The sequence below is a fragment of the Antennarius striatus genome, chromosome 16 (genome assembly GCF_040054535.1).
Source record: "Antennarius striatus isolate MH-2024 chromosome 16, ASM4005453v1, whole genome shotgun sequence".
Lineage (NCBI taxonomy): Eukaryota > Metazoa > Chordata > Actinopteri > Lophiiformes > Antennariidae > Antennarius > Antennarius striatus.
In genome coordinates this window covers 15,992,357-16,020,065 of record NC_090791.1, presented here as the reverse complement: position 1 = coordinate 16,020,065, position 27,709 = coordinate 15,992,357, and the positions used below count along the sequence as shown (strand labels likewise).

The following is a 27,709-nucleotide window of genomic DNA, read 5'->3' as shown; positions in this document are numbered from 1 at the left end:
ATGTTTCTGCTCGAGACTGTGATTGGTCAGTATGCGCAGGAAAGTTCCATGACCTGCTGGATCAAGTTCTGCCCACTAGCACAAGGTAATCAGATTATTTTTCCTTGAGTTCTTTATAGGGATTCTCTTGGAAATTATGTTCTTAATCTCTTGTATGAGATTTTCTACATTGAATAAATATTAATTATAAATAGGAAAACAGTCAGTCTTCACAAACATGAAACAAACTATTAATTTCAGATATTGAATGAATGTATGTATAAATTGTGTGTTTGTGTTTTTGCACACAGTGAGCATTCAAACTGAGGACATTTAATAACTACACATATATTACATCTGAAAATTAATTGTGTTGGATTGATGTCTGAGAAAAATAATATGAAATGGAAAGAACCTGCTTTTGATGAGGTGTTGAATTTGGCAGTCAGCATATCTGGTCTGCAATAATTTTTTATCAGCTTTATTTATTATTATCTCTGCTATTGTGCACCATATTTATCAGTCCTCAAATAGTTGTGGATGTTCTCTCCCTCCAGGGGTTGGCTATTCGCTCATCATGATCCAGCTGATTTTCAGAATGTACATCATAATCCTGGCCTGGGCACTTCTTTACTTCATCAACTCTTTCAGAGACCCACTGCCCTGGGCAACCTGCAGCAATCCCTGGAACACAGGTCAGGTTCTTTAAACACCATGCTATGCTTATGTCAGGACAGAGCTCGGTGTTCCAACATTATGCATGGAATCACTTAAGTTAACCGTTTATATATAAATAAAAATGTGACGGATATCATGGAGAGGATGAACAGATGGAGCTTTGAATCGTGATCTGCCAGGACAGCCATGCATGCAACATCTAGCGTACAAATGAACTGCATATATATAATATTAATTAACCTCAAAAATTAATTAACCTCAAAAATCCATGTTTTTTCTCTTAAAGTCATAAATCAAATATTTCTTATGTATAATAATCTGTTGGTGGCTGTGATTAATTTTTGATCTTGTGAAAGCAAATACGTATGTGGTAGAAGAGGGTCAAGTCATTCAAACCAATATTTAAAACAAATATCCATTTTATTGTGAGCATGTTATAATAAAAACATATCCATGGACTTCTCTTCTATAAACTAGAAAACACTGTAAAAGTTGTAAGTTGTAAGTCAATAGTTATTAAGGATGCTCTTTTGATATCATAAAAGCTGGTTTCTTGCTAAGAATACAGAGCAATACGTTATACAAGATGACAGAATACAAAGCAAATGGACATAGTTTAGGGGAAACAAAACAAAACAAAAAAAAATTTGGATGAGTCATCCTTAACAGTGACTGAATATTGAAGGATCTTTGGGTAAGGTATTGAAGAAGAAATTATTCTTCACTGCTGCTTTACAAGTCTAGCTGATAAAAATACATCCATATTGATTGAAAGCGTAGTCTCTGAACTTTAATAATGTGTCTTTACATCAACAGAGCAATGTGTGGACATCACCTATGCAAACATGACTGCAATTCAAAGTGATAATCTGACAGTAAAATGGACATCTGGAAACCTTACCATGTCTTCAGTCTCGGAGTTCTGGGAGTGAGTCAGTGTTACTACATCAAATTTAAAAAATACAATGTAAAAAATAAGCAAACTGAAAGATTAACTACACTACTGTAATAATAATAAGTACAGAGTTGTGTTAAGAAGACTTAGACTGCAGTAAAATACATCTAGTAGAGCAGGATATTTACACTTAAATTCATTTTGGATAGAAAAAGATTTACAAAATAATAGATTTTGTTTGACAAATCAACTCAGTTGTACTTTTTATTTTAATTTTGACCATATGATTTTCAAGGAGTCAGCTTCGCTCCCCGGTGTTGTTTGCAGGCAATTTCTCATTGTCTGTGACGGTTGTCAAGAAACAGCTTTAATTACGTCCTGTCAAACAAATTTTTTGCGATGTTTAACAGTGGTCTCAGTAGGATCAGCCCATGTGTTTACACAATGAGCCAAGGAGTCACGTTCGGCTGACTGAGAAAGCAGCCCCACACCCCCAGCCAGGTGTAGGCTAGGGCGCTCCTCTCCCCCTACATCTTAGGCAGAAGACTGACAGGCATACTCTGGTTATTGGATCATCTATTGTGAGATACGTAATTTTAAGACAGCCAACGGCTACAGTTAGTTGCATCCCTGGGGCCAGAGGTGACGACATCAAGGGAGAATATAGACACGAGTAATCCCAGAGAGAGGGGATATATGGGGCGGATGTGGGACCAATGGATGCTTCGAAACCCACAATCAAGGCTAACAAAGAAACAGCTGTTAGCCCAGTGTTCCATCATCCGTAACCGAAAACTGCTGTCACAACTAGAGATCGATGAAATACTACAACAATGCTACAGCAAGGGGGAGGCAGGACGCCAGGCCAGCGGGGGGATATCACCCCCCCCCACAATCCGAGATTGGGTACCAAGCCCCAAGAGACATACACAGCCTCAATACAAGAGCTGCTGACCTGAGAAGGAAGATCGTGACCCAAATGGAAACCTGGAGCCTCCGACCAATACCGAAGCTAAGTTGTCAAGTACCTTCAGAAGATCTGCTAGAAGATGTGAATGCTGCAATAAGAACCATCCCCACAGGGAACATAACTGAGTCCAACAAGCTGATCCACAGCACAGCAACAGTAATCCTCGAGATGCTGGAATATGAGATCAACACAGGACATAACAAACAAGACCCTCCATGGAAGAGACGGTTAGAGGCCAAGATAAAGGCAACATGGAGAGAAGTCAGCCAGCTAGCTGAGCTACAGAAGGGGAACATGGTGAATAAAGGGGTACCCAGGAAATACAGCAAGCTCTCCATACCTGATCAACAGGACACTAAGAGCCTTCATCAAGAACTCAATGGGGAAGTGGAAGACAACCCTGGAGACTATCTCCAAGCCAATTGCCCAAGTTAACATCAGTGTGGCATATACCAAGGGGATGCACTATCACCACTGCTGTTCTGCATAGGCCTGAACCCCCTCAGTCAAATCATCACAAAGAGTGGCTACGGATACCGACTCCGAAGTGGGACAACAATCAGCCATCTCCTCTACATGGATGACATCAAGCTGTATGCCAGGAATGAGCGAGAAATTGACTCACTGATCCACTACACCAGGATCTACACCGACGACATAGGGATGTCATTCAAATCAGACAAATGTGGCCGGATGGTATCAAAAAGAGGCAAGATGATCAGAACTGAAGGGGTCAACCTACCAGGGGGCAGGATAGAAGACATCAAGGACATCTACAAATACCTTGGAATCCCACAGGCTAATGGCAACCATGAGGAGGCCGCAAGGAAGTCATCCACAGCCAAATACCTCCAGAGAGTAAGGCAAGTCCTGAGAAGTCAGCTGAATGGCAAGAACAAGGTCCGAGCCATCAACATGTATGCACTGCCGGTCATCAGATACCCCGCTGGGATCATAAGCTGGCCAAAGGAGGAGATAGAAGCCACAGACATCAAGACGAGAAAGCTCCTCACCATGCATGGAGGGTTTCACCCCAAGTCCAGCATCCTGAGGCTGTACACTAAGCGGGAAGAGGGAGGCCGAGGACTAGTGAGCATCAGGGCCACTGTCCAGGATGAGACATCAAAAATCCAAGAGTACATCAGGAAGATGGCCCCAACAGATGAACTGCTCAGTGAATGCCTTAGACAGCAGAAACCTGAGGAGGAAGAGGAGGAGGAGGAGACAACATGGAGGGACAAGCCCCTACACGGCATGTACCACCGTCAGATAGAGTAAGTGGCTGATATCAAGAAGACCTACCAATGGCTGAATAAAGCTGGACTGACAGACAGCACAGAGGCACTGATCATGGCAACACAAGAACAGGCCCTAAGTACAAGGGCAATAGAGGCCAATATCTACCACAGTAGATCTGATCAAGGTGCAGGCTATGTAAAGAAGCCCCAGAGTCAGTCCAGCATGTCTTAGCAGGGTGTAAGATGCTCGCCAGCTCAGCATACATGGAAAGGCACAACCAAGTAGCTGTGATAGTGCACAGGAACATCTGTACCCGGTATGGACTAGAAGTACCCAAATCCCAATGGGACATACCACCGAAGGTGGTTGAGAACGGCAAGGCTAAGATCCTGTGGGACTTCAGCTTCCAGACCGACAGACAGCTACTGGCTAACAAACCGGACATAGTGGTGATGGACAAAGAGCAGAAGAGAGCAGTGGTGATAGATGTGACGATTCCAGCTGACGCCAACATCAGGAAGAAGGAACACGAAAAGATTGAGAAATATCAAGGGTTGAAAGAACAGCTGGAACAGATGTGGAAGGTTAAGGTTAATGTGGTCCCTGTGGTAGTAGGAGCAATTGGGGCAGTGACCCCCAAACTGGAAGAGTGGCTCCAGCAGATTCCTGGAACAACATCTGAAGCCTCAGTCCAGAAGAGCGCAGTCCTAGGAACAGCTAAGATACTGCGCAGAACCCTCAGACTCCCAGGCCTCTGGTAGAGGACCCGAGCTTGAGGATGACACACAGATACCACCCCACAAGGGTGAGAGGGACAATTTATATATATATATATATATATATATATATATATATATATACTGTATGTGCAATTAATAAGGTTTCCCTCTCGATTTCTTTTTTTCAAAAATAGAATATATGCATATAAGAAGAAGAAGAAGTATACTTTATTTATCCCCGTAGGGAAATTACTGAGTCACTCAATACATGCAGTTGTGTTAGTTCTTTTTTTAACAAGCAATGTATACACTGGCCCCTTGAACACAGCACACAAAGGGGCCTGCGAGCATGCAGTTAGTACACATCAACACACACATCAGGGAGGCAGAGTGACGGGCAGCGGCTTCTGGAACGCGCCCCAATTGAGCAGCTTGTGGGGGGGACGGTGCCTTGCTCAAGGGCACCTCGGCAGTGGCTGGGAGGTGAGCTGACGCCTCCCACCGTCAGCTCACACTCCTGATGACATCCTGGCGGGAGCGGGATTCGATCCACCGATGGTTGGGGCGATCTGTCTACAAGACGTCTGCTCTACCGCTGAGCCACTGCCGCCCCAAATGTGGACCACATTAACCTTAACCTTCCACATCTGTTCCAGCTGTTCTTTCAATATGTTTTCTGATTCTCTATATGCTTGACCCTTTCTTATCACGCAATTGAATCCGTCGTGTTTTTTCTTTCGTTATCCTGTTCCCCAGCTGTGATACTATATGAACCATTGCTCTGCTTTGTTATCAGGTAAATATAGAACAGTATCAGATAGAATATCAAGAAAATAGTAAGACTGATGAGATTGGCAGAAAAAATATCCCACAAACATGCTTTGTTTTACTCAAATTTAATTTTTACAGTTCAATGACTGCACAATTCTAAAATGGCTCTCATTTGTGTTACAACTTTTAGATTGACACTTAGTATTAAGTGTCAATCTAAAAGTTGTAACACAAAATTGTATAAAGTCATGACACATTATACTGTGTCATAAAAACTGTACAAAGAAATGATATCTTACCTTAGATAATTCAGGACAAAGTGGCTTCAAACAACTGAAATAAAACTAATACAAAAACAGCTTAGTTTTCATACCTGTCCTTTTTGACAGAAACATACAAATAATACCATGATTTAAAATATTTAAATTTTGCAGTCCACAACAACAGGGACAGATCAAGCAAATAAGGTTATATCTTGTAGCTCCTTATGCATCTAATCATCACTGTATCCGGTGGTCCCACACAGGAGAGAAGTGCTATCTATGTCTGAAGGAATCGAGGTAATTGGTACAGTACAATGGGAGCTGCTGTTGTGTCAACTCATTTGTTGGATGGCCTGCTATTTCTGCATCTGGAAAGGAGTCCGCTCTACAGGAAAGGTCAGGGGAAATTATTATTTTACATGGACATGCACATAAAATACATGGATAAGATGTCAGAATGACGGTACTGCCACATAGTTGGTCATGTAAGAAGCAGTTTGATACCTGGGTAAATTTGAATCTCGCTACACTGATATTCACATCTTTTATGATTGATTGTTATCTTTACGAAGAAGAAGTACACTATTAATCACCGCAGGGAAATTACAGTCACTCATGTATTTTTACATGTTTTTTGTGTTAGTTTATGACAATCAGTGTATACACAGGCCCCGTGAAACACAGCACACAGGAGGGCCTGTAAGCATGCAGTTAGCATTTAGTACACACATCAAACAACACACATAGAGCAGCTTGTAAGGGGGATAGCGCCTTGCTCAAGGGCGCCTTGGCAGTGGCTGGGAGGTGAGCTGACACATCCCACCATCAGCTCACACTCCCTCCGAGGATGTTCTGGCGGGAGTGGGATTCGATCCGCCGATGGTTGGGGCGATCTGTGTACAGGACATCTGCTCTACCACTGAGCCACTGCCGCCCCTATATATATATATATATATATATATATATATATATATATATATATATATATATATATATATATATATATATATATATATATATATATATATATATATATATATATATATATATATATATATATATATATATATAAATGTTTTTTAAAAAAAATGTCCCTCTCACCCTTGTGGGGTGGTATCTGTGTGTCATCCTCAAGCTCGGGTCCTCTACCAGAGGCCTGGGAGTCTGAGGGTTCTGCGCAGTATCTTAGCTGTTCCTAGGACTGCGCTCTTCTGGACTGAGGCTTCAGATGTTGTTCCAGGAATCTGCTGGAGCCACTCTTCCAGTTTGGGGGTCACTGCCCCAAGTGCTCCTACTACCACAGGGACCACATTAACCTTAACCTTCCACATCTGTTCCAGCTGTTCTTTCAACCCTTGATATTTCTCAATCTTTTCGTGTTCCTTCTTCCTGATGTTGGCGTCAGCTGGAATCGTCACATCTATCACCACTGCTCTCTTCTGCTCTTTGTCCATCACCACTATGTCCAGTTTGTTAGCCAGTAGCTGTATGTCGGTCTGGAAGCTGAAGTCCCACAGGATCTTAGCCTTGCCGTTCTCAACCACCTTCGGTGGTATGTCCCATTGGGATTTGGGTACTTCTAGTCCATACCGGGTACAGATGTTCCTGTACACTATCACAGCTACTTGGTTGTGCCTTTCCATGTATGCTGAGCTGGCGAGCATCTTACACCCTGCTAAGACATGCTGGACTGACTCTGGGGCTTCTTTACATAGCCTGCACCTTGGGTCAGATCTACTGTGGTAGATATTGGCCTCTATTGCCCTTGTACTTAGGGCCTGTTCTTGTGTTGCCATGATCAGTGCCTCTGTGCTGTCTGTCAGTCCAGCTTTATTCAGCCATTGGTAGGTCTTCTTGATATCAGCCACTTACTCTATCTGACGGTGGTACATGCCGTGTAGGGGCTTGTCCCTCCATGTTGTCTCCTCCTCCTCCTCTTCCTCCTCAGGTTTCTGCTGTCTAAGGCATTCACTGAGCAGTTCATCTGTTGGGGCCATCTTCCTGATGTACTCTTGGATTTTTGATGTCTCATCCTGGACAGTGGCCCTGATGCTCACTAGTCCTCGGCCTCCCTCTTCCCGCTTCGTGTACAGCCTCAGGATGCTGGACTTGGGGTGAAACCCTCCATGCATGGTGAGGAGCTTTCTCGTCTTGATTTCTGTGGCTTCTATCTCCCCCTTTGGCCAGCTTATGATCCCAGCGGGGTATCTGATGACCGGCAGTGCATACATGTTGATGGCTCGGACCTTGTTCTTGCCATTCAGCTGACTTCTCAGGACTTGCCTTACTCTCTGGAGGTATTTGGCTGTGGATGACTTCCTTGCGGCCTCCTCATGGTTGCCATTAGCCTGTGGGATTCCAAGGTATTTGTAGATGTCCTTGATGTCTTCTATCCTGCCCCCTGGTAGGTCGACCCCTTCAGTTCTGATCATCTTGCCTCTTCTTGATACCATCCGGCCACATTTGTCTGATTTGAATGACATCCCTATGTCGTCGGTGTAGATCCTGGTGTAGTGGATCAGTGAGTCAATTTCTCGCTCATTCCTGGCATACAGCTTGATGTCATCCATGTAGAGGAGATGGCTGATTGTTGTCCCACTTCGGAGTCGGTATCCGTAGCCGCTCTTTGTGATGATTTGCCTGAGGGGGTTCAGGCCTATGCAGAACAGCAGTGGTGATAGTGCATCCCCTTGGTATATGCCACACTTGATGTTAGCTTGGGCAATTGGCTTGGAGTTAGTCTCCAGGGTTGTCTTCCACTTCCCCATTGAGTTCTTGATGAAGGCTCTTAGTGTCCTGTTGATCTTGTACAGTTCCAGACATTCCAGTATCCACGTGTGTGGCATTGAGTCGTAGGCTTTCTGGTAGTCAATCCAGGCGGTGCACAAGTTGGTCTGCCTATTCTTACAGTCTCTGTGTACTGCTCTGTCCACCAGTAGCTGGTGCTTGGCTCCCCTGGTGTTACTACCAACTCCTTTCTGTGTCCCACTCATATATTGATCCATGTGCCTACTCATCTTAGCTGCCATGATGCCTTACAGGAGCTTCCATGTTGTACTGAGACAGGTTATTGGCCAGTAATTGGTGGGGTAGATTCCTTCTGTGGGTCTTTCATGATCAGGACTGTCCTGCCTTCAGTCAACCATTCTGGGTGCGTCCCATCTCTTGGCAGCTGGTTCATCTGTGCTGCTAGACGCTCGTGGAGTGCTGTCAGCTTCTTTAGCCAGTATGTATGGATCATATCGGGGCCCGGTGCTGACCAACTCTTCATCTTTGACACTCTTTCTTGGATGTCTACCATTGAGATGGTTACTGGTTCTTGTTCTGGGAGGCAGCTGTGGTCAGTCGTTAGGTCCACTAGCCACTGGGCATCGGTGTTGTGTGATGCTACTATATATATATATATATATATATATATATATATATATATATATATATATATGGCATTTTTATATATATATATAAAAATGCCACAGGGCATCGGTGTTGTGTGATGCTACTATATATATATATAGTAGCATCACACAACACCGATGCCCAGTGGCATTTTTATTTTTTTTATTTTAATCAACTGTTTTAATCCCCGTAGGGAAATTATTTGTCCACTCTAGCACACATCGATAATTAGTTGCATACATGGACAGTAAATAGTGTGTACAGACCCATAACACACACACAATGGGGCCTGTAGGTATGCAGGTGAGGGGAAGGTAGAGCGGCGGACAACTCCTTTGTGGTGTGTCCTTAACACTAGAACTCCCAAGGCAGACATTTTGACTGCTTTCACAATTTGCAATGTCATAACTTGGTTTTAAAAAAACACATGTACCAAAAGAATAAATTGGTGGAATAGGTAAAAACACATCAGGACACTGGAATAAAACTGTAATTATTGTGTGTTTTATTTATTAAATTGACACAACATAGCTTCTCTGCAATTACTGTGCACATCCAAATTCGAACTTTGACATAAAAACAAATGTAACAGTGAAATAAAAACAAATGTATCCTGCTTCAGAATACATTGGTGTCATCATTAGATCTGAACAATGAAAATCATTAATTATTATGAACAATCCAAAATTCTGTGATGGCTGCCAGCCAGCTGGAGACACTGATGTTAAGATTAAGAAGCCAAGATGGTTTGCTTATGGCTCCCAATCACTCACAGTCAACACAGGTAACCTGTTCCACCCTTGTGCAGCTCCCACTACCTTATGTCATTTGACACAATAATCCTTTGCTTTATTTTTCTTGCAAATTTGCTTTATTTTTCTTGCACGTCACTTGGCACTGCCTTCTCCTCTCCAACTTCTGCTGCTCCAACCAGGGTTCTCGCGTCCTCATTTTGCTTCCATGTGTCCTGAATAAAGTTCCTTTGCGAGTCCCATTTTGAGGTTCCTCTGTGATATCATGTTATTGGTGCATTTCTTGAACAGGATTGAAGCATTTATGGTAGCCAGATCAAGAATATTATGAAACACCACCAATGGCAATCTTCATGTAGCAGCTTTCACTGAGTATTTCCTCGTCATTTGATGAAGCACATCTACTTGGTTCTGTTGTGGTACTGTATGTAACCAGTATCCAGTTTAGCCTCATGGCCACTTGTAATGTTGACAACTGAGTGGATTGTGATTAGAATGAAGATATTTTTCCTTGGTTAGCATTGATAGACTGTTATGGTTGCACTGTCACATTTCAGCATCTCTTTAGTATCCAGGGCCCTTTGCTCCTCTACAGATGGAGGAAGCTTTTGTCTGCTCTTATTTACTGGACAAACCGGGCTGGTTTTCTGGGCCTTTAGTGCCTTGGACAGTTCAAGAGAAGTAAAGAAGTTAGCATTGGTGATATTTTTCTCCCTCAACACAAGTTATCTGTGTTGAATGGGGGAAATATTAGTGTTTGTAAGCCATAAGCAAAACAACTTTGTAACAGCCGGGCTACGATGGCAAGTTACGAAATTCCACTGGTCCCCAGCACAAGACTTAGTGGGCTAAGCTACTGTCGCCCTATTATGTTATGTTATTATTAGGGCTGCTAGTTTAACGCCGCTTTTTCAGCTTCCACCATTTCGTCTTCTGCTCTGGCTTTTGCCCTCTTGAATTTCTCCTTCTCCTCCAGCTCACATCCTACCTGTGGAGCATACCCACTAACAACATTGAACATCACACCTTCTATTTCTAGCTTCAGACTCATCACTCTATCCGACACTCTTTTGACCTCCAGGACATTCCTAACAAACTTCTCCTTCAAGATAACTCCTACTCCATTTCTCTTCCCATCTACACCATGATAGAACAACTTGAACCCTGCTCCTAAACTTCTAGCCTTGCTACCTTTCCACCTGGTCTCCTGTACACACAGTATGTCTACCTTCCTCCTCTATCATGTCAACCAACTCTCTACCTTTTCCTGTCATAGTTCCAACATTCAACGTCCCTACTCTTAGTCCTATACTCTTGGTGTTCCTCTTCTCTTTCTTCGTGCGAACGCACTGTCCTCCTCTCCTTCTTCGACCAACAGTAATCCAATTTCCACCGGTGCCCTGTAGGTCAACAGCGCCGATGGCGGTCGTTGTTAACCCGGGCCTCGACCGATCCGGTATGGAAGTCATAGGTTTGATTCGCATCTTTGATTTGGCAAAAGTTTTACGCCGGATGCCCTTCCTGACGCAACCCTCTGTATTTATCCGGGCTTGGGACCGGCACAATAAGACACTGGCTTGTGTCCTCTTGTGGCTTTAACGCGTTAATTAGATTAATTAATTATGCTGCAAATTAACGCACTATAAAAATTAACGCAATTAATTGTGAGTGGCAAGTCAATCATCAATCAATCAACTTTTATTTATGTAGTGCTTAATCATATCTGAAGACATTTCAAAACGCTTTACAGATAGAAAACCAACAATGCCCTCAAGAGCAAGCATAAGCGACGGTTGTGGGGAAAAACTCCCTTATTGAGAAGAAACTCCGGGCAGGACCCAGGCTCTGGAGGGCCAGTCATCCGCCTTGACCTGCTGGTTGGGAAATAGAAATACATTGGGGAAAGAGATAGGTCAAGTAAAAGAGACGGAGAGAGAGTGAGAGAGTGGCAGATAGGCCAGTTTCATGTCCATAGTGAAACTATGGCCGTTGCGGCGGAGAAGGTGGGTTGGGTCAAGTTGGGGAACTCGCTGAGGAGGTGCTGGTACTTGTCCACCTCCGAAAGAGAACTGGAGAGGCCACTGTATTCTGCCCCGTCGCGGACGCACGTCAACAAGGAGAAGGTCAGTGCCTCCACCAGGCGGCCATTTTGACGTCCACGAGCAGCCCGTGAACACACAGAAAATCGGCGCTAAGGAGGGGAAAGGAGATGTGGGCCGTGACAAATTCCCATGTGAACCGCTGGCCCCCAAAACACAGTCTAACAGTTTTTGTGCCATAGGTGCGAATCGGGGTGTCGTTGGCGGACGTCAATGGCGGTCCGTGGGCCCCGCCGGCAGTGTCACTCACCGTTGCTGGCAGGACACTCCTCTGAGCACCGGTGTCGCAGAGGAACTTACACCGTGAGATAGTCTTTGATTAACAGTGACCGGGTCGTGGCGCCCGCGCTCACGGCCTTCACGGAGCGCGGGCCATAGCTGCAAGGGGCGCGGCACTGCTTCGCCTTCGCGCCGAAGCATGCGTGGAAGTAGCACAACCCCGGGTCAGAATAGCCAGTGGCGGCGGGGGCGTTTCTGTCAGTCTGTGCACTGGCGTATGTCGGGTGTGTGACTGCGTGTCGGGGTTGTGTGACTGCGCGCCAGGGCCAACACATCAGGGGTGAAACGCTGTGTAGCTAAGAAGAAACGGTCAGCTTCCTCTGCTAGAGCACGGGGTTCCGTAATGGTCGTATTGGCGAGCGCCATCTGCACGTGCGGCGGCATGCGCCTCAGGAAATGTTCAATGAAGAGGAAATTTGGTTCTTCCTCCCCCAGTAGGGCTAACATCATTTCCATGTGTTCTGAAGGTTTGCTGTCCCCCAAACCTTTAATGGCAAACAAACACCTGGCTCTCTCAGGTCATGACAGTTCAAAAGTTTTGAGGAGGTATGCCTTTAATACTGGATACTTATCACTTGCAGGAGGGGATGTGATGAAACACACTGCCCTGGCTGCAGTAGAGCTCCTTAGGGCCGCGACGACGTGGTAGTAGCATGTAGCGTCGTCATCCACGCCGTGGAGGGCGAACTGAGCCTCCTCCTGGGCGAACCATGCTGTGGCGGACGTCTCCCAAAACTCCGGCAATTTCAGGATGATAGCGTCATGTTCGGATTTGTCTCAGAAACTTCGTCAAGACTGACGTCGGGGTCACCGATGTGGTGCTGAAGAATTGGAGTCGGAGGCGGAGTATCGAAGTGAGCAAAAACTTTACTGCTGAACATTTGAGCAAGGTAAGAAAAAAAGTGTACAACACATTAACCCGTCCGTGTAGGAACCAACAATCTACACCCAAAGTACCTGGGTGAATTATGTAACCCCACTACATTAAAGGTTTGCCATTAAAGGTTTGGGGGACAGCAAACCTTCAGAACACATGGAAATGATGTTAGCCCTACTGGGGGAGGAAGAACCAAATTTCCTCTTCATTGAACATTTCCTGAGGCGCATGCCGCCGCACGTGCAGATGGCGCTCGCCAATACGACCATTACGGAACCCCGTGCTCTAGCAGAGGAAGCTGACCGTTTCTTCTTAGCTACACAGCGTTTCACCCCTGATGTGTTGGCCCTGGCGCGCAGTCACACAACCCCGACACGCAGTCACACACCCGACGTACGCCAGTGCACAGACTGACAGAAACGCCCCCGCCGCCACTGGCTATTCTGACCCGGGGTTGTGCTACTTCCACGCACGCTTCGGCGCGAAGGCGAAGCAGTGCCGCGCCCCTTGCAGCTATGGCCCGCGCTCCGTGAAGGCCGTGAGCGCGGGCGCCACGACCCGGTCACTGTTAATCAAAGACTATCTCACGGTGTAAGTTCCTCTGCGACACCGGTGCTCAGAGGAGTGTCCTGCCATCAACGGTGAGTGACACTGCCGGCGGGGCCCACGGACCGCCATTGACGTCCGCCAACGACACCCCGATTCGCACCTATGGCACAAAAACTGTTAGACTGTGTTTTGGGGGCCAGCGGTTCACATGGGAATTTGTCACGGCACACATCTCCTTTCCCCTCCTTAGCGCCGATTTTCTGTGTGTTCACGGGCTGCTCGTGGACGTCAAAATGGCCGCCTGGTGGATGCACTGACCTTCTCCTTGTTGACGTGCGTCCGCGACGGGGCAGAATACAGTGGCCTCTCCAGTTCTCTTTCGGAGGTGGACAAGTACCAGCACCTCCTCAGCGAGTTCCCCAACTTGACCCAACCCACCTTCTCCGCCGCAACGGCCAAACATGGAGTCGAGCACCACATTGACACTAAGGGCCCTCTCATCTATGCTAGAGCCTGGTGGCTCGATCCGGAGAGGCTGGCGATCGCCAAGGCAGAATTCGCTAATATGGAGCGGATGGGGATAATCCAACGCTCGGACAGCCCCTGGGCCTCACCCCTTCACATCGTGCCAAAGCCAGACGGCGGTTGGCGACCCTGTGGCGATTACCGTCGCCTCAACGATGTTACTACACCGGACCTCTACCTGGTCCCCCACATCCAAAATTTTTCAGCACACCTGGCGGGTAAGGTCGTCTTCTCTAAAGTTGACTTGGTGCGTGGTTACCACCAATTCCCCCCGACATTCCCAAGACGGCGGTGGTCACGCCCTTTAGACCGTTTGAGTTCACGCATATGCCATTCTGGCTTAAGAATGCGGCCCAATCATTCCAAAGGCTGATGGACTTTGCGCATCAACCTGGCCAAGTGTCTTTTTGGGCAGACCTCCATTCACTTTCTCGGACCCCTCATTGACAAAAATGGCGCCGTCCCCCTCCCTTCGAAAGTGGAAGCCGTCTCTGCCTTCCCCAGGCCACACACAGCCTGAGCGCTCCGGGAGTTTCTCGGCATGGTGACGTTTTACCACCGGTTCATTCGCCGAGCGGTGCACACCATGCACCTGCTGTACGAGGCCCTGAAGAACAAGTCCCCCAACGAGGCCATCGACTGGACGGATGAGCGGCAGACCGCCTTTAACACGACCAAGGCGGCGCTGAGCCAAGCCGCCATGTTGGCTCACCCGGTGCCTGGGGCCTCAGTCGCAGTCACGACCGACGCCTCGGACTACGCTGTCGGTGCTGTGCACGAACAGTGGGTCGGAGGCACCTGGCAGCCCCTAGCCTTTTTCAGCCTCCAGTTAACCCCCAGGGAACGCAAGTACAGTGCGTTTGACAGAGAACTCCTGGGTCTTTTATTGGCCATCCACCATTTTCGCTTCCTGCTGGAAGGCCGGTGTTTCACGGCGTTCGTAGACCACAAACCCCTTACGTTCTCAATGTCCAAGGTGGCTGAACCGTGGTCTGCTCGACAGCAGCGCCAGCTGTCATACATCTCCGAGCACACGATTCCTGCATGGTCTGCCAACACGCTAAAGTACACTGCCACACAAAGGCCCCCTTTGAGCCTTTCACGGTCCCTGAGAGGAGATTCAACCACGTCAACGTCCACCTAGTGGGCCCCCTTCCCTCCTCCCACGGTTTCACCTACCTGTTCACCATGGTGAACATGACGACCCGCTGGCCCGAGGCCGTCCCCCTCTCCTCGACAGCGGCGTCCGACGTGGCCCCTGCATTCATCTCCACGTGGGTCGCGCGCTTTGGAACTCCGTCCGACCTCTCCTCCGACCGCGGCTCGCAGTTCACCTCGGAGCTGTGGAACGCAGTGGCTGCACCGGACCACTTCCTACCACCCACAAGCCAACGGATTATGTGAGTGCTTCCACCGGTCCATGAAGGCGGCACTACGCGCCAGTTTGACCGACGGCGACTGGGTGTATAAGCTCCGCTGGGTCATGCTCGGCCTATGGTGCGCCCCAAGGAGGACCTACAGTCCTCATTTGCAGAGTCTACGGCCAGATGCTGAGATTCCCGAGGGACTTCATCCTGGACGCCACCACCCCGTGGTCCACAGCCAAGCAGCGCTCCTCCATACTGGAGGTCGCCAGGACGTTGAAACCGTTCCCCACTTCGCAACACGGCGCCCCCACCTTCCGGGTGCCCCCCGACCTGCAGGGGGCCGAGTTTGTGTCTGTTCGCCATGACGCCCACCAAGGACCCCTGCTGCCCCCCTACAATGTGCCGTTCAGGGTCTTGCGACAAAGTGCTAAGGGCTTGACAGTGGACATCGGCGGTAGGACCAAGACTGTGTTTGTCGATAGGGTTAAACCGGCTCACATGGATGTTTCCCGGCCGTTGGAGTTGGCCCAGGCCCCGCGCCGGGGACGGCCCCTGTTCCCCCGCCCGCCAACAACCTCGCTCCTCGTCAGCCCTGCCGAGCCTGGCACTTCTCCCTCCTCAACCCCCGTTTTTCGCACCCGCAGGGGTCAGCCTGTGGTTCCCCCCGGGAAGGGGATTTTGTGTGTGGGTGAATTCTGGGGGGGCTTGTGTAGTGGGGTTACATAATTCACCCAGGTACTTTGGGTGTAGATTGTTGGTTCCTACACGGACGGGTTAATGTGTTGTACACTTTTTTTCTTACCTTGCTCAAATGTTCAGCAGTAAAGTTTTTGCTCCCTTCAATACTCCGCCTTCGACTCCAATTCTTCAGCACCACAATGTGTACCTTTTGTAAAAGAGAATTTTCATATCACTGAAGCAGCTCCAGCCTAATGTATCATTTAAATGCAAAACATGTCAAGGACAGAGTTGTCTATTGTCAGTTCCTGTAACGTTAGCTTACCCTAACGTTACAGGAAATGCCTGTTGCAGTGGTTCTTAACCTGGGTTTGATCGAACCCTAGGGGTTCAGTGAGTCGGTCTCAGGGGCTCGACGGAGACGGGGGTCAAGACAAAACACCCAACACATTGTGTCAGGTGTTTTTGCTGAACATACACGGATCACTGTGTATGTTTGGCACATCGTGTCAATTCGTGATGACACGCCCCCCTTAGCCATCACTGGCTGCAGATGATCATGCTGCATCGATTAGCCTACCTGTGCTACATGGGATTTTGCGCACTCAGTAGTCGATTTATGCCTGTCATGATGGTACGTCATCTGATTGCTTTCTTAATATTTTAATTCATAGTAACTATGTTGAGCAAAAAAAAGAAAGTGGTCGGACAAATATGTGCAACGTGAATTTATGTGTACTGTATAATGGAACGTGATGGGAGTCAGCGTTCTGCATGATTTGCGATGTCAAGTTGAGCAACTCTAGTCTCGCACTGGCAGAAATAAAGGAACATTCCTTAAGCTGCTTGGAAAACAAAAGAGACTTTGCTGTGAAAATGGCATAAGAGTAGCACTTGCCAAGGTGAAGCCACGTATATCTGAACTGGTCTCTCAATAACAACAGCAGAAGTCACACTGATTTGCAGGTAGGTCATTTCATGTGAGTTCATGCACTGTCTTGGTTTTGTTCTTTGAAAAAGGTGACATTAATGCACAATTCTGTCACAGGGTTGAACACGACTGGCAAGGGGAACCCTTGCCAGTCGTGCACAACAGCACAACAGAGTAGCGGGCAAGGTTTAATTATTCAGACACAGGTCAGATACCGGGTAATCAGTCTAACATCCAAACGACAGATGAACAGGCAGAGTCCAAAATCAGACAAGGTCGTACAAAGGAAGGCAATGCAAAACCAGGCAGACAAATCCAAGGAGGGATCGACGAAAGGCAGAGTCCGGGGAAAAAGGCTGGGTCAGTAACAGGAATAACAGGCAGGAATCAAAGGCTGGAGAGTCAGGGCGAACACGAAACAATCTGGCAGAAGGCTGAGCTGGCATTTGTAGTGTGGAGACAGATTGGAGGAGTGGCTGCAGGAGTGTGGAGAAACGGCGGGTGCAGGGAATGAACTGATTGAAGATGAGACAGGATCTGGAATGATATGATATGTTAACAGAAAGAAAACAAATAGGAACTATTAGATCCGAGATGTCACACAATTCATTAAATACACCAGTAAAACATATACTTGTGTCTTAAATTAAAAAAAAAAAAAAAAAAAAAAAGATTTACTAAAGGATGGTTCAGTGAGTGAGCATATGAAACTTGCAGGGTTCGGTACCTCCAACATGGAGAAGAACCACTGAGCTGTTGGCATCTTGCTATTGATGTTGCCTTATTGAGATGCATGTTATTTTATTTATTTGCTGTATTGAGTCAGGGGTGGCACGGTGGCGCAGTGGTTAGCGCTGTCACCTCACAACACAGCGGGTCCGCGTACGAGTCCCGCTCGAACGGAGTTCGCATGCTCTCCCCGTGTCCACGTGGGTTCTCTCTGGGTTCTCTGGCTTCCTCCCACCTCGAAAAGCATGCACTTCAGGTTGATTGGCCGTTCCAAATTGCCCCTTAGGAGTGTGTGTGTGTGCATGTTTGTATGTCTATGTGGCTCCCCAGTGCACTGGCGTCGTGCCCGGAGTGTCCCCCGCCTCACGCCCTGTTCCAGCTGGGGTAGGCTCCGGCTCCCCATGACCCACTACGGCGGATACAGCGGCGGTACATGAAAATGAATGAATGAATGTATTGAGTCAGCTTTAGTATTCATTTTGATTGCTTATGTGCCCATTTGAGACTCAGCCTTATTTTATTTCTGAACTTCATTTTATTTAACTGTATTTGTATTGTATTTTTGAGAAATGCACCTGGCCTAATCAGTTTACTGATATGCTTGGCCTTACAAAGCCTGTAATTAATTAGATACATTTTTTAATTGCCTGACAGCACTAGTTATTACGTTTATTATCTTTTATCTTTTGTTATTGGTTAGTTTCTTTGAACATTTACTCCTATTCAATGAAGTTACAACAATAAGATGTTTGTATAATCTAATGCCGTGATTTGATATAGCCTCCCACATACTAAGCAATCACTAAATTCCAGGTGGTGTATGTCACGGCTCTGTTCCCCTATCTGATGCTAGCCATCTTGATGGTCAGGGGAATGACTCTGCCTGGAGCTTGGCAAGGTGTTGTCTATTACCTTTATCCAGATCTGTCTCGTCTGACTGACCTTCAGGTGAGAACCTTGGGACAAATACTGTACTGCAGTTGTCTGTCAAAAAAATAAAATAAAAATAAATATATGAACACACACACGCACGCACGCACGCACACACACACACACACACACACACACACACATACACATATATTGCTACGTTTTGGTGTGCCCAATGAGCAATGAGACATTGCTCAAGGGCACATCAGCAGCGCTGACAGGGTGAACTGGAATGTCTCCACTGCCAGTTCACACTCCAAATTTTTTGACCTGCACAGGACTTGAACCGGCAACCCTCCGGTCCCAGTCCAAGACTTACTGGACTGATGTACTGCTGCTTCTGTACTCTCTGGAAGTAGAAAGATCAGCTTTGTTTTTTTTTTACCCACACTTTCTCAAGTCTTTTGTGGAATCTGCTCCCATATTGTCTCCGTCATTGTAGCAGTTATTGTCTCTGCTATTGTGTATACGTTCTGTTGTGTTCTGCTTAGTGACAGCGTAGACTATGATGTTTGATGAGGGTCTTTATTTTAACACAAATGAAAAGTAACAGATACATCACCCAAATTTTCCAGGTTTGCTAGCCAAGGTGTGTCTCTCATGTATTCAGTCTAACCAAGACTTTTGCAGGCAGCACTACCTCGCATAATTATCTCTATAAAACATGTTCTCTTAATCAGTTTATGTTATTTTTGCCCCAATGAACAAATTCAACATTCATATTAATTTTAAAATGCAGATAGCTTAGTGGTGTGAGCACACACACAATGTACAGTACATAGCAGCCTGGGTTCACTTACTACTCATGTCCCAAATATTTTGAGCTGTCCTATATGATAACAACAAGAAGACTTGATTACATGCGATTTGATTACATGCGATTTCTCATCTTTGTTAATTAGGTGTGGTTGGACGCTTGTACTCAGGTATTGTTCTCATATGGTGTTGTTGGAGGAACACTAATCACACTGGGAAGCTACAACAAAGTCAAGAACAACTGTTACAAGTAAGTCAGGAGATCAGTTGACAAGACATTGTGGATGATTAGTTTTTAATGTTTTTCCCAACATTCATTTTCTTTTTTGAATGATTCCAACGCTGTGAAAATAGGGTTGGTTTAGATACCTGGACTGCTGCATCAAATTTTGGTCATTATTTGTGTCTATTTGCATAAATCACCCAGTTAGTGTCACTTCATTCAAAAATAAGTTACGATCTCTGTCTTCTCTCTCTTATTGCATCCTCTGAGTGTACAAAGGTACATTTGTGTTATTATATCTTAGTTCAAAAATAATAGACTCTCGAAGAAATTCAGGATGACTGCATCTGTGTGTGTGTGTGTGTGTGTGTGTGTGTGTGTGTGTGTGTGTGTGTGTGTGTGTGTGTGTGTGTGTGTGTGTGTGTGTGTGTGTGTGTGTGTGTGTGTGTGTGTGTGTGTGTGTGTGTGTCTAGGGACAGTCTCTGGTTGTGTCTGCTCAACAGTTGCACCAGCTTCGTTGCTGGGTTTGTAGTTTTCTCTGTTCTGGGCTTCATGGCAGAGAAGATGGGACTTCCTGTTGACAAGGTTGTCAAATCAGGTGCGACTTCAAACTGATATGATATCTAATATGTTAGACATTACAATTGAGTCTACCTTTACAGTTTTGTTAATAAGTGACAAAAACGTAATGCAAGGCATCAAGTGAATTGTTTATTCTGACCTCCAGGTGCTGGACTGGCGTTCATCGCTTTTCCTCAGGCTGTCGCCATGATGCCCCTGCCTCAGCTGTGGGCTGTCTGCTTCTTTATTATGCTCCTTATGTTGGGGCTGGACACAGTGGTAATATGCTGGTAGTCAGTATCAGCCATTAATATGCTTTTTTCTATCTTTTTTCCTGTTAACTCGTACATTTGACCATCGTGTTTCAATAACAAGCACCCCAAATCAGATCTATTCTTTTATGCTCTGCCCAACATTTTGAAACTCAATGTCAGCAAGAATCATATTTTTCTATCTTGCCCTCTGTTAAAGGGGTCATTTTAATGACACATTTTTTCAGGTTTCTACATATACATAGGGGTCCTCCCTAACCTTAACCTCTGAAGTCAGCTAGCATTAGGTTAACTGGTTAGCTCCGTTTCGGTCAGGCTTTTATGTAGCCTATGTGTACGTGTACGTGTGTGTGTGTGTGTGTGTGTGTGTGTGTGTGTGTGTGTGTGTGTGTGTGTGTGTGTGTGTGAGTGTGTGTGTGTGTGTGTGTGTGTGTGTGTCCACATACTGTGTATTTACAGCCTTATAGCGAACACACACACTCACACACATGCACACACACACACACACATCGACATACACATGTCAGCATTTTATCTTATTTACAGTTACTTATTATTATGAGTCAGGTGGTATATTGATACATGTTTTACTGTTGCCAAGGGGGGGATCGGTTTTCCTTTTAGTTGAACTGCTCCAGGAAAAAAAACCATAGCGAATGTCAGAATGAGAATTTAAGAATGCAGATCTATAACTAAATTCATTCATTCATTCATCTTCCAACCCGCTGAATCCGCTAACGCAGGTCGCGGGGTAGCCAGTGCCTATCCTGGCAGTCTCAGGGCGTGAGGCGGGGGACACTCCGGGCACGACGCCAGTGTACCGCGGAGCCACATAGAAACAAACAATCATTCATACACACACTCACTCCTATGGTCAATTTGGGACCGGCCAATCAACCTGAAGCACATGCTTTCGGAGGTGGGAGGAAGCCGGAGAACCCGGAGAGAACCCACGCAGACACGGGGAGAGCATGCGAACTCCGCACAGAGCGGGACTCGAACCCGCGTCCGCCGTGTTGTGAGGCAGCAGCGCTAACCACTGCGCCACCGTGCCGCCCTCTATAACTAAATTAAGAGAATAAAAATTTATACACAGGTATACAATTTCCATTCGTCCCATTCGTTATAGAAAAATACATACCAAAGTTTAAAAAGCTCTAGACAAGAATGAATGCGGTTAGCCATGAAGCTGAGTTTCTAAGGAGAAACCCACTGAGACCATCAAGAGACCAAACAGTGATGATGGCAGTAAGACTTAACCTTTGGGGGGGCAAGTTTTTTTATAATGCTGTAACCAAAAAAACAAGAGACATAAATGAGCAAAAAGAATCACAATAAGTGAAAAACACTTTAGCACATATGCAGAATTATCATACACCAAGTATGAATATTTCTTGACATCTTTCATTCTGAAAAATGAAAGCAACTATATGGGGTGGTAATGAGGACCCAGCCAGTATCTTCACGCTGCAGGTTTGAGGCTTTCTAAAGTTATTTGTTTTTTCTGTTTTTTTTGTATTAGTTTGCAGGTTTGGAAACCATAACAGCATCTGTGATTGACATGTTCCCAACACAAATGCGCAGACCTTGGCGCAGAGAAATCTTCCTCATCATCTTTTGCTCAGCCTTCTTCCTAATACAGACCATTTTCACCTCTCAGGTACTCCACCACCCTGTGTTGACTTATTAACACAACAGAACTCAACATATTCCATTCTAGAGCAGCCTTTTAAGGTGGCACAGCATTCTGTATGTGAATCTGTTATGTGTTGACCAGGGGGGCATATACCTGTTCCAGCTGATTGACTACTATGCTGTAAATGGAGCAGGTGTATTGTTTTTGTGTCTGATCGAATGTGTGGCGGTTGGCTGGGCTTTTGGTAAGTGCTATCGTTTCAAATTGTTGTATTTCCTGTCATTTACCAAATGTACTTTTGAGAAGGTTTTTCATGTAGTGCTTTCATCAATTTTTATTATCTGTCAATGCATATATAAGTTAATAGAGATACATTTTAATTGAAATAATTTCAACAATTTACTTATGCGAGACATTAAAAAATACAACCACATCTTCTGTCAAAAACTGATTGGTGGCCTTGCCTTCCCTATGAACCTTCAAGATAATTTATGTAACATGATGTCATCCATATCATCCCCACACATTCCGCACTAACACCCCTCACTAGCGACCCTCTCACGAATTACTTAGATAGATTATATAACTTGACGTTATGTCAGAGCAACGCCTCGAGTGTTTTAACTACCCTGACCTTCACTGATTAGGCCAAGTTAAGTCTTTTAACAAAGACTTAACTTCCGGACCTGCAAGAAGATGAAAGAGATCTTCTTGGATCCTGGAAAACAAAGTTTGCTGCCCTTCAAGTTTTTGTCAGTCATAGCATTGAGGATCAATTGACCAGTGAATCCTTTGGAGTTGGCTATAAATGTAGAGTCTTTGTAGAAAGGCCTTCTGAAATACAAGAGGAAGTCTCTGACACACTCCAAGATTTTCACACTTTACTTTGATTTTGTTTAACCCCATGGAGGAGATGTTTTCCCGATCAACAGAGATTTCAAATTCATAAAATGACTTTTTGTCTTTGGGTACAGGGAGTGACTGTATGTAGCAGAAGGGTTGAGAGTCAATCAATTTCTCTCTATTTTACTTTTACATATGTGATGTCTGTGTAGGTTCTCGGCTATCCAGATCTTAGGTATCGAAAGCTGTCCGTCCATCTGTCTATCTATCTGTCTATCTATCTGTCTATCTATCAGACCTGCCTGACAAAGTGAACAAGACCAAAAGATGTTCAACAGATAGATGTCATGGTGAGATGGAGGGTATGAGGCAATTTGGGTCTTCTGGAAGACTTGCTGTAATAGATAGATAGGTAGGTAGGTAGGTAGGTAGGTAGGTAGGTAGGTAGGTAGGTAGGTAGGTAGGTAGGTAGATAGATAGATAGATAGATAGATAGATAGATAGATAGATAGATAGATAGATAGATAGATAGATAGATAGATAGATAGATAGATAGATAGATAGATAGATAGATAGATAGATACTTTCTTAATTCCAGGGGGAAATTGCATTGTAAATGGAAACAAGTATCCTACCATAGGTTTTGATTGTTTCCCCATGATAATGAAAACATTAATTTAAGAACTCCTTTTTGTTGTCTTTGACAAATAGTTGTATTTGTTTGTTGATCTGAAACATTTAACTGCAATGAACATGCAAAAAATAGTGACAGCACGGAACAGGTGGAGGAGAAGCTAGAGAGGTGGAGGTTTGTCCTGGAAAGGCGAGGAATGAAGGTTAGCCGCAGCAAGACAGAGTACATGTGTTTGAATGAGAGGGATCCTAGTGGAAGAGTGAGGTTACAGGGAGAAGAGATCAAGAAGGTGGAGGATTTTAAGTACTTAGGGTCAACAGTCCAGAGCAATGGAGAGTGTGGAAAAGAGGTGAAGAAGCGTGCACAGGCAGGATGGAACGGATGGAGGAAAGTGTCAGGTGTGATGTGTGATAGAAGAGTTTCAGCTAAAATGAAAAGAAAGGTGTACAAAACTGTGGTGAGACCAGCGATGTTGTTTGGTCTAGAGACAGTGTCACTGAGGAAAAGACAGGAGGCAGAGCTGGAGGTAGCAGAGATGAAGATGCTGAGGTTCTCTCTGGGAGTGACCAGGAAGGATAGGATCAGGAATGAGTACATCAGAGGGACAGCACATGTTGGAGGTTTTGGAGATAAAGTCAGAGAGGCCAGACTGAGATGGTTTGGACATGTCCAGAGGAGAGATAGTGAATATATTGGTAGAAGGATGCTGAGTTTTGAACTGCCAGGCAGGAGGCCTAGAGGAAGACCAAAGAGGAGGTTTATGGATGTAGTGAGGGAAGATATGAAGGTAGTTGGTGTGAGAGAAGAGGATTCAAAGGACAGGGCTAGATGGAGGCAATTGATTCGCTGTGGCGACCCCTGAAGGGAAAAGCCAAAAGGAAAAGAAGAAGAAGAAGAGCATGCAAAAAATAGAAAACAAGGATAGGGCTAACACTTTTCATACCGCTACATGTTTATCTGACGCCTTTGGACCCAAGGTCTCAGTACAGTGATGATGTCTTCTGGCACATAATGGTCTTCACAATGAAGTTGTCTTGTTGGCTAAAACTGAAATCTGTGTGGAGATGACCAACATACTGCAGTCTACTGTAGATCCAGTGTAATGACTGAAAACAGGAGATTGTAGTACAATCTGAAACTTTGTAGCTCTTAAATGTTTTAAATTGTACACATTTAAGTGTGCTCATCATACAGGCGCTGAACGGATGTCTGATGTAGTCGAACGTATGACAGGACAAAGACCGTGTGTTCTATTCAAACTGTGCTGGCGCTACATCACCCCACTAATCTGCATGGTAAGCTACAAACTACAGAAAGACTCAACAGCATGTTTGTCATGTGTACAAGTCTCTCAATCATTCCTAATTTAGATAAGTCTTAAGCAAACAACAACGACAAAAAGCTTCTATAGTACAGTACATCAGGATTCATATTGTGGCTTTTGTCCTGCTCTGAGGCGTAGCTTATTCCAGGTATCATAATGTTCAAACCAGAAGGATCTAGCTATCTCTGCACATATATTTATTTTTGTTCTGTCTAATTGTACCTGAAGATATTACTAAAATCATATTATTTGTATAAAACCTGGCACGTATAAGATGAATGTCACAATGTTAAAGAGCCACCTCGCTGCCAAATACAATTGCCTTTATGTCATAGTTTCAATGGGTAATGGAACAACAATGCAGATAATGTATTTCCCTATAAAAAGGAAAACCCAAAAAGAGCCTGTAACAAATCACCAGTCATTGATGGTCTAATAACAGATGAGTCCAACATGTTGATTATACAATGGTCTTGTGGTTGTGGTCATTTCTCTTGTGTGGGCTTGATCACGTGATCAGATTTACAAAAATATGAACCTACAGTGTAGCTTATTCACCATTTAATTAGCAGCAATGAGTGGGTTATATTAAAGTCTCATTGCAGAATTATTTACACATACAAACTAACACACAAATAAGCATATTTGATTTTTTTAAAATGTAATGTTGTTATCTACCTGTTAATATCTCAGGTTTACTTGTAAATAAAGTCCATGCGCCGCTCCCTCTGAACAAACGCATCAATAACTTGTTTGGAGAAATTGTCCGTATCTTCCTTCAGTTTGTAATGTGTAATCTTCCATTTGAATAGGCGAGCGGAAAAAAATAATTGCTGCACTTGATCGTAGCCTGCATTCACTTATTGTTCGGCTGAGGAGTCCCAAGACAAAACCCTGGCATCACCAGCGCTCCCTATCCATGCGACCGGGTATTTTTGTGCCTCACCCAGTGCCTTTTAACTGCAGTTTCAGGATCGCTCAACTCAAGAAAGACGTTACACACATGCAGTTGTTGACAAAAAAACCCCACTACATTATATAAATTAGCTTAATTACAGGAATTTAGTTTATAGAGCAAACGTGTTTGAACATTTTAATAGCAACATATGGAGAGATAGCATTACTGTCTCACTGTGTAGCATACCAGCACAGCTATTTGAGCTATTGGGCAATCCATGGTGAGGCTCGGTTGGCTGGTGCCTCACTGCAGGTCTCTGATCAGTATTTCAGCGGTAAATGTGAAATTCAGCGATTTTAAGTAAAACTAACTTAAAATTGGTGACATTAAACAGAAAGTAAGTTTATAATACACATCGCTGGATAAATATTAGCATTTAATTTATTTATTACATTTTCCATTTTTTTCTTTCATGATGGCAGGTGAGGCTGTGCCTCACCTGCCTCCCCTGACCGCACGTCACTGATTAAATGTCAGGGCACCATATTCAATTTTGACACAAAAATGCATAATTCAGCCTTAAAACAGCCTTAAAACAGTGTTATAACTGTATCTATTTAGCAAGAGACCACTGACACACACCAAAATAAGGTGTTAAGTCTGGTATGTCAACAATACATATCTGAAGTTGCAGTAGACTCTTAAGAAACTAGTATTTCATTCATTCACATATTCATTGTCAAATACCCACTGTCGCAGGTCATCGGGTGCTGGAGACTATCCCAGCTGAGTGGAGGTGTGAGGCAGGGTACACTCCGGGTGCCACGCCAGTGCATCACGGAGGCACACGTAAACAGACAGCCAGACACTCAAACCTATGGGCAATTTTGGCATCATCAATTCATCTAAGCTGCATGTTTTGGGGGAAGGGAGAAAGCCGGAGAGCCCGGAGAGACCCCACACAGACACGGGGAGAACATACAAACTCCACACAGAGGGGGAGTCAAACTGGGAACAGCGTGCTGTGTGGCAACATCGCTACCAACTGCACCACCGTACTGCCCAAAACCAATACTTGTGTATATTAAATCTGTAGCACCTTACCCCGCACCTGTGTGTCAACAAAACAGACCCTAACATTGACTGATGAGACTCATGGGGCAGGGTTAATGGCTGAATTGGGATTGTGGTAATTTTATGACAAATAAATTAGAGAAGACAGGGGACTTCACAGAGTTTATGTTTGTCCTCACAAGAACTTGATTTTTCCTCTGATATTCTTTCAAGACCTGCTTAATCTTCACATTCCTGAATTACGAGGCCCTGACATCCACCCGTGGTTATGTATACCCAGATTGGGCCTATGGTCTAGGCTGGACCATGGCCTGCTTTACTGCAGTTCCAGTACCCATCTGGGCTGTTGTTAAGATCTGGACTACTAATGGCACCTTCAAGGAGGTAAAAGCACCATCAGATACTGCTTACTGTTTTTCCTCTTGTTTACTTTTTGCTTTTTACATGTAATTATCATATTTCTGATTGGCTATTTGTCTCTTTACTCTGTCCTGGATACACTCAGCGTCTGTTGGTTCTGTGGTATCCTGCTCGTGATCCTGCCAACTCGGAGACCAATGAGGACAATCTCCTGAATGAACCAGATATTAAAACAACCTAAGTCTCTTTTCATGACACAAATTACAATGAAAATGAAATGAATTGAAGGAAGACCTCGTAATGTTTCTGCATTTTATTTTTCTCAGCAAAACAAATTTACATTTCATAGATATGTGCAATGTACCTTGTTAATACTTGCCATAGTTATAGCACATCGGATAGCATGGTGTTACATCCATTGTCCTGCTTCCTTGTATTCTTTTTAAGATATTGTAAGGTAATCAAACGGTGTGGTATTGTCCGTGTGACTGGTTATACCCAA

General features: G+C 45.0%; 1 protein-coding gene across 1 annotated transcript; it reads left to right on the top strand.

Moving 5' to 3' along the window:
* On the top strand, positions 1-27,448 carry LOC137609378 (sodium- and chloride-dependent GABA transporter 3-like). The gene is made up of 14 exons (XM_068336366.1): positions 1-85; positions 537-674; positions 1,474-1,585; positions 5,778-5,910; positions 18,510-18,644; positions 19,529-19,632; positions 20,079-20,203; positions 20,333-20,445; positions 21,961-22,098; positions 22,216-22,318; positions 24,746-24,846; positions 26,533-26,622; positions 27,061-27,231; positions 27,353-27,448. The coding sequence occupies exons 1-14, from the start codon at positions 1-3 to the stop codon at positions 27,446-27,448; spliced, it is 1,644 nt and encodes a 547-aa protein (XP_068192467.1).
* Positions 27,449-27,709: the final 261 nt, after the last annotated feature.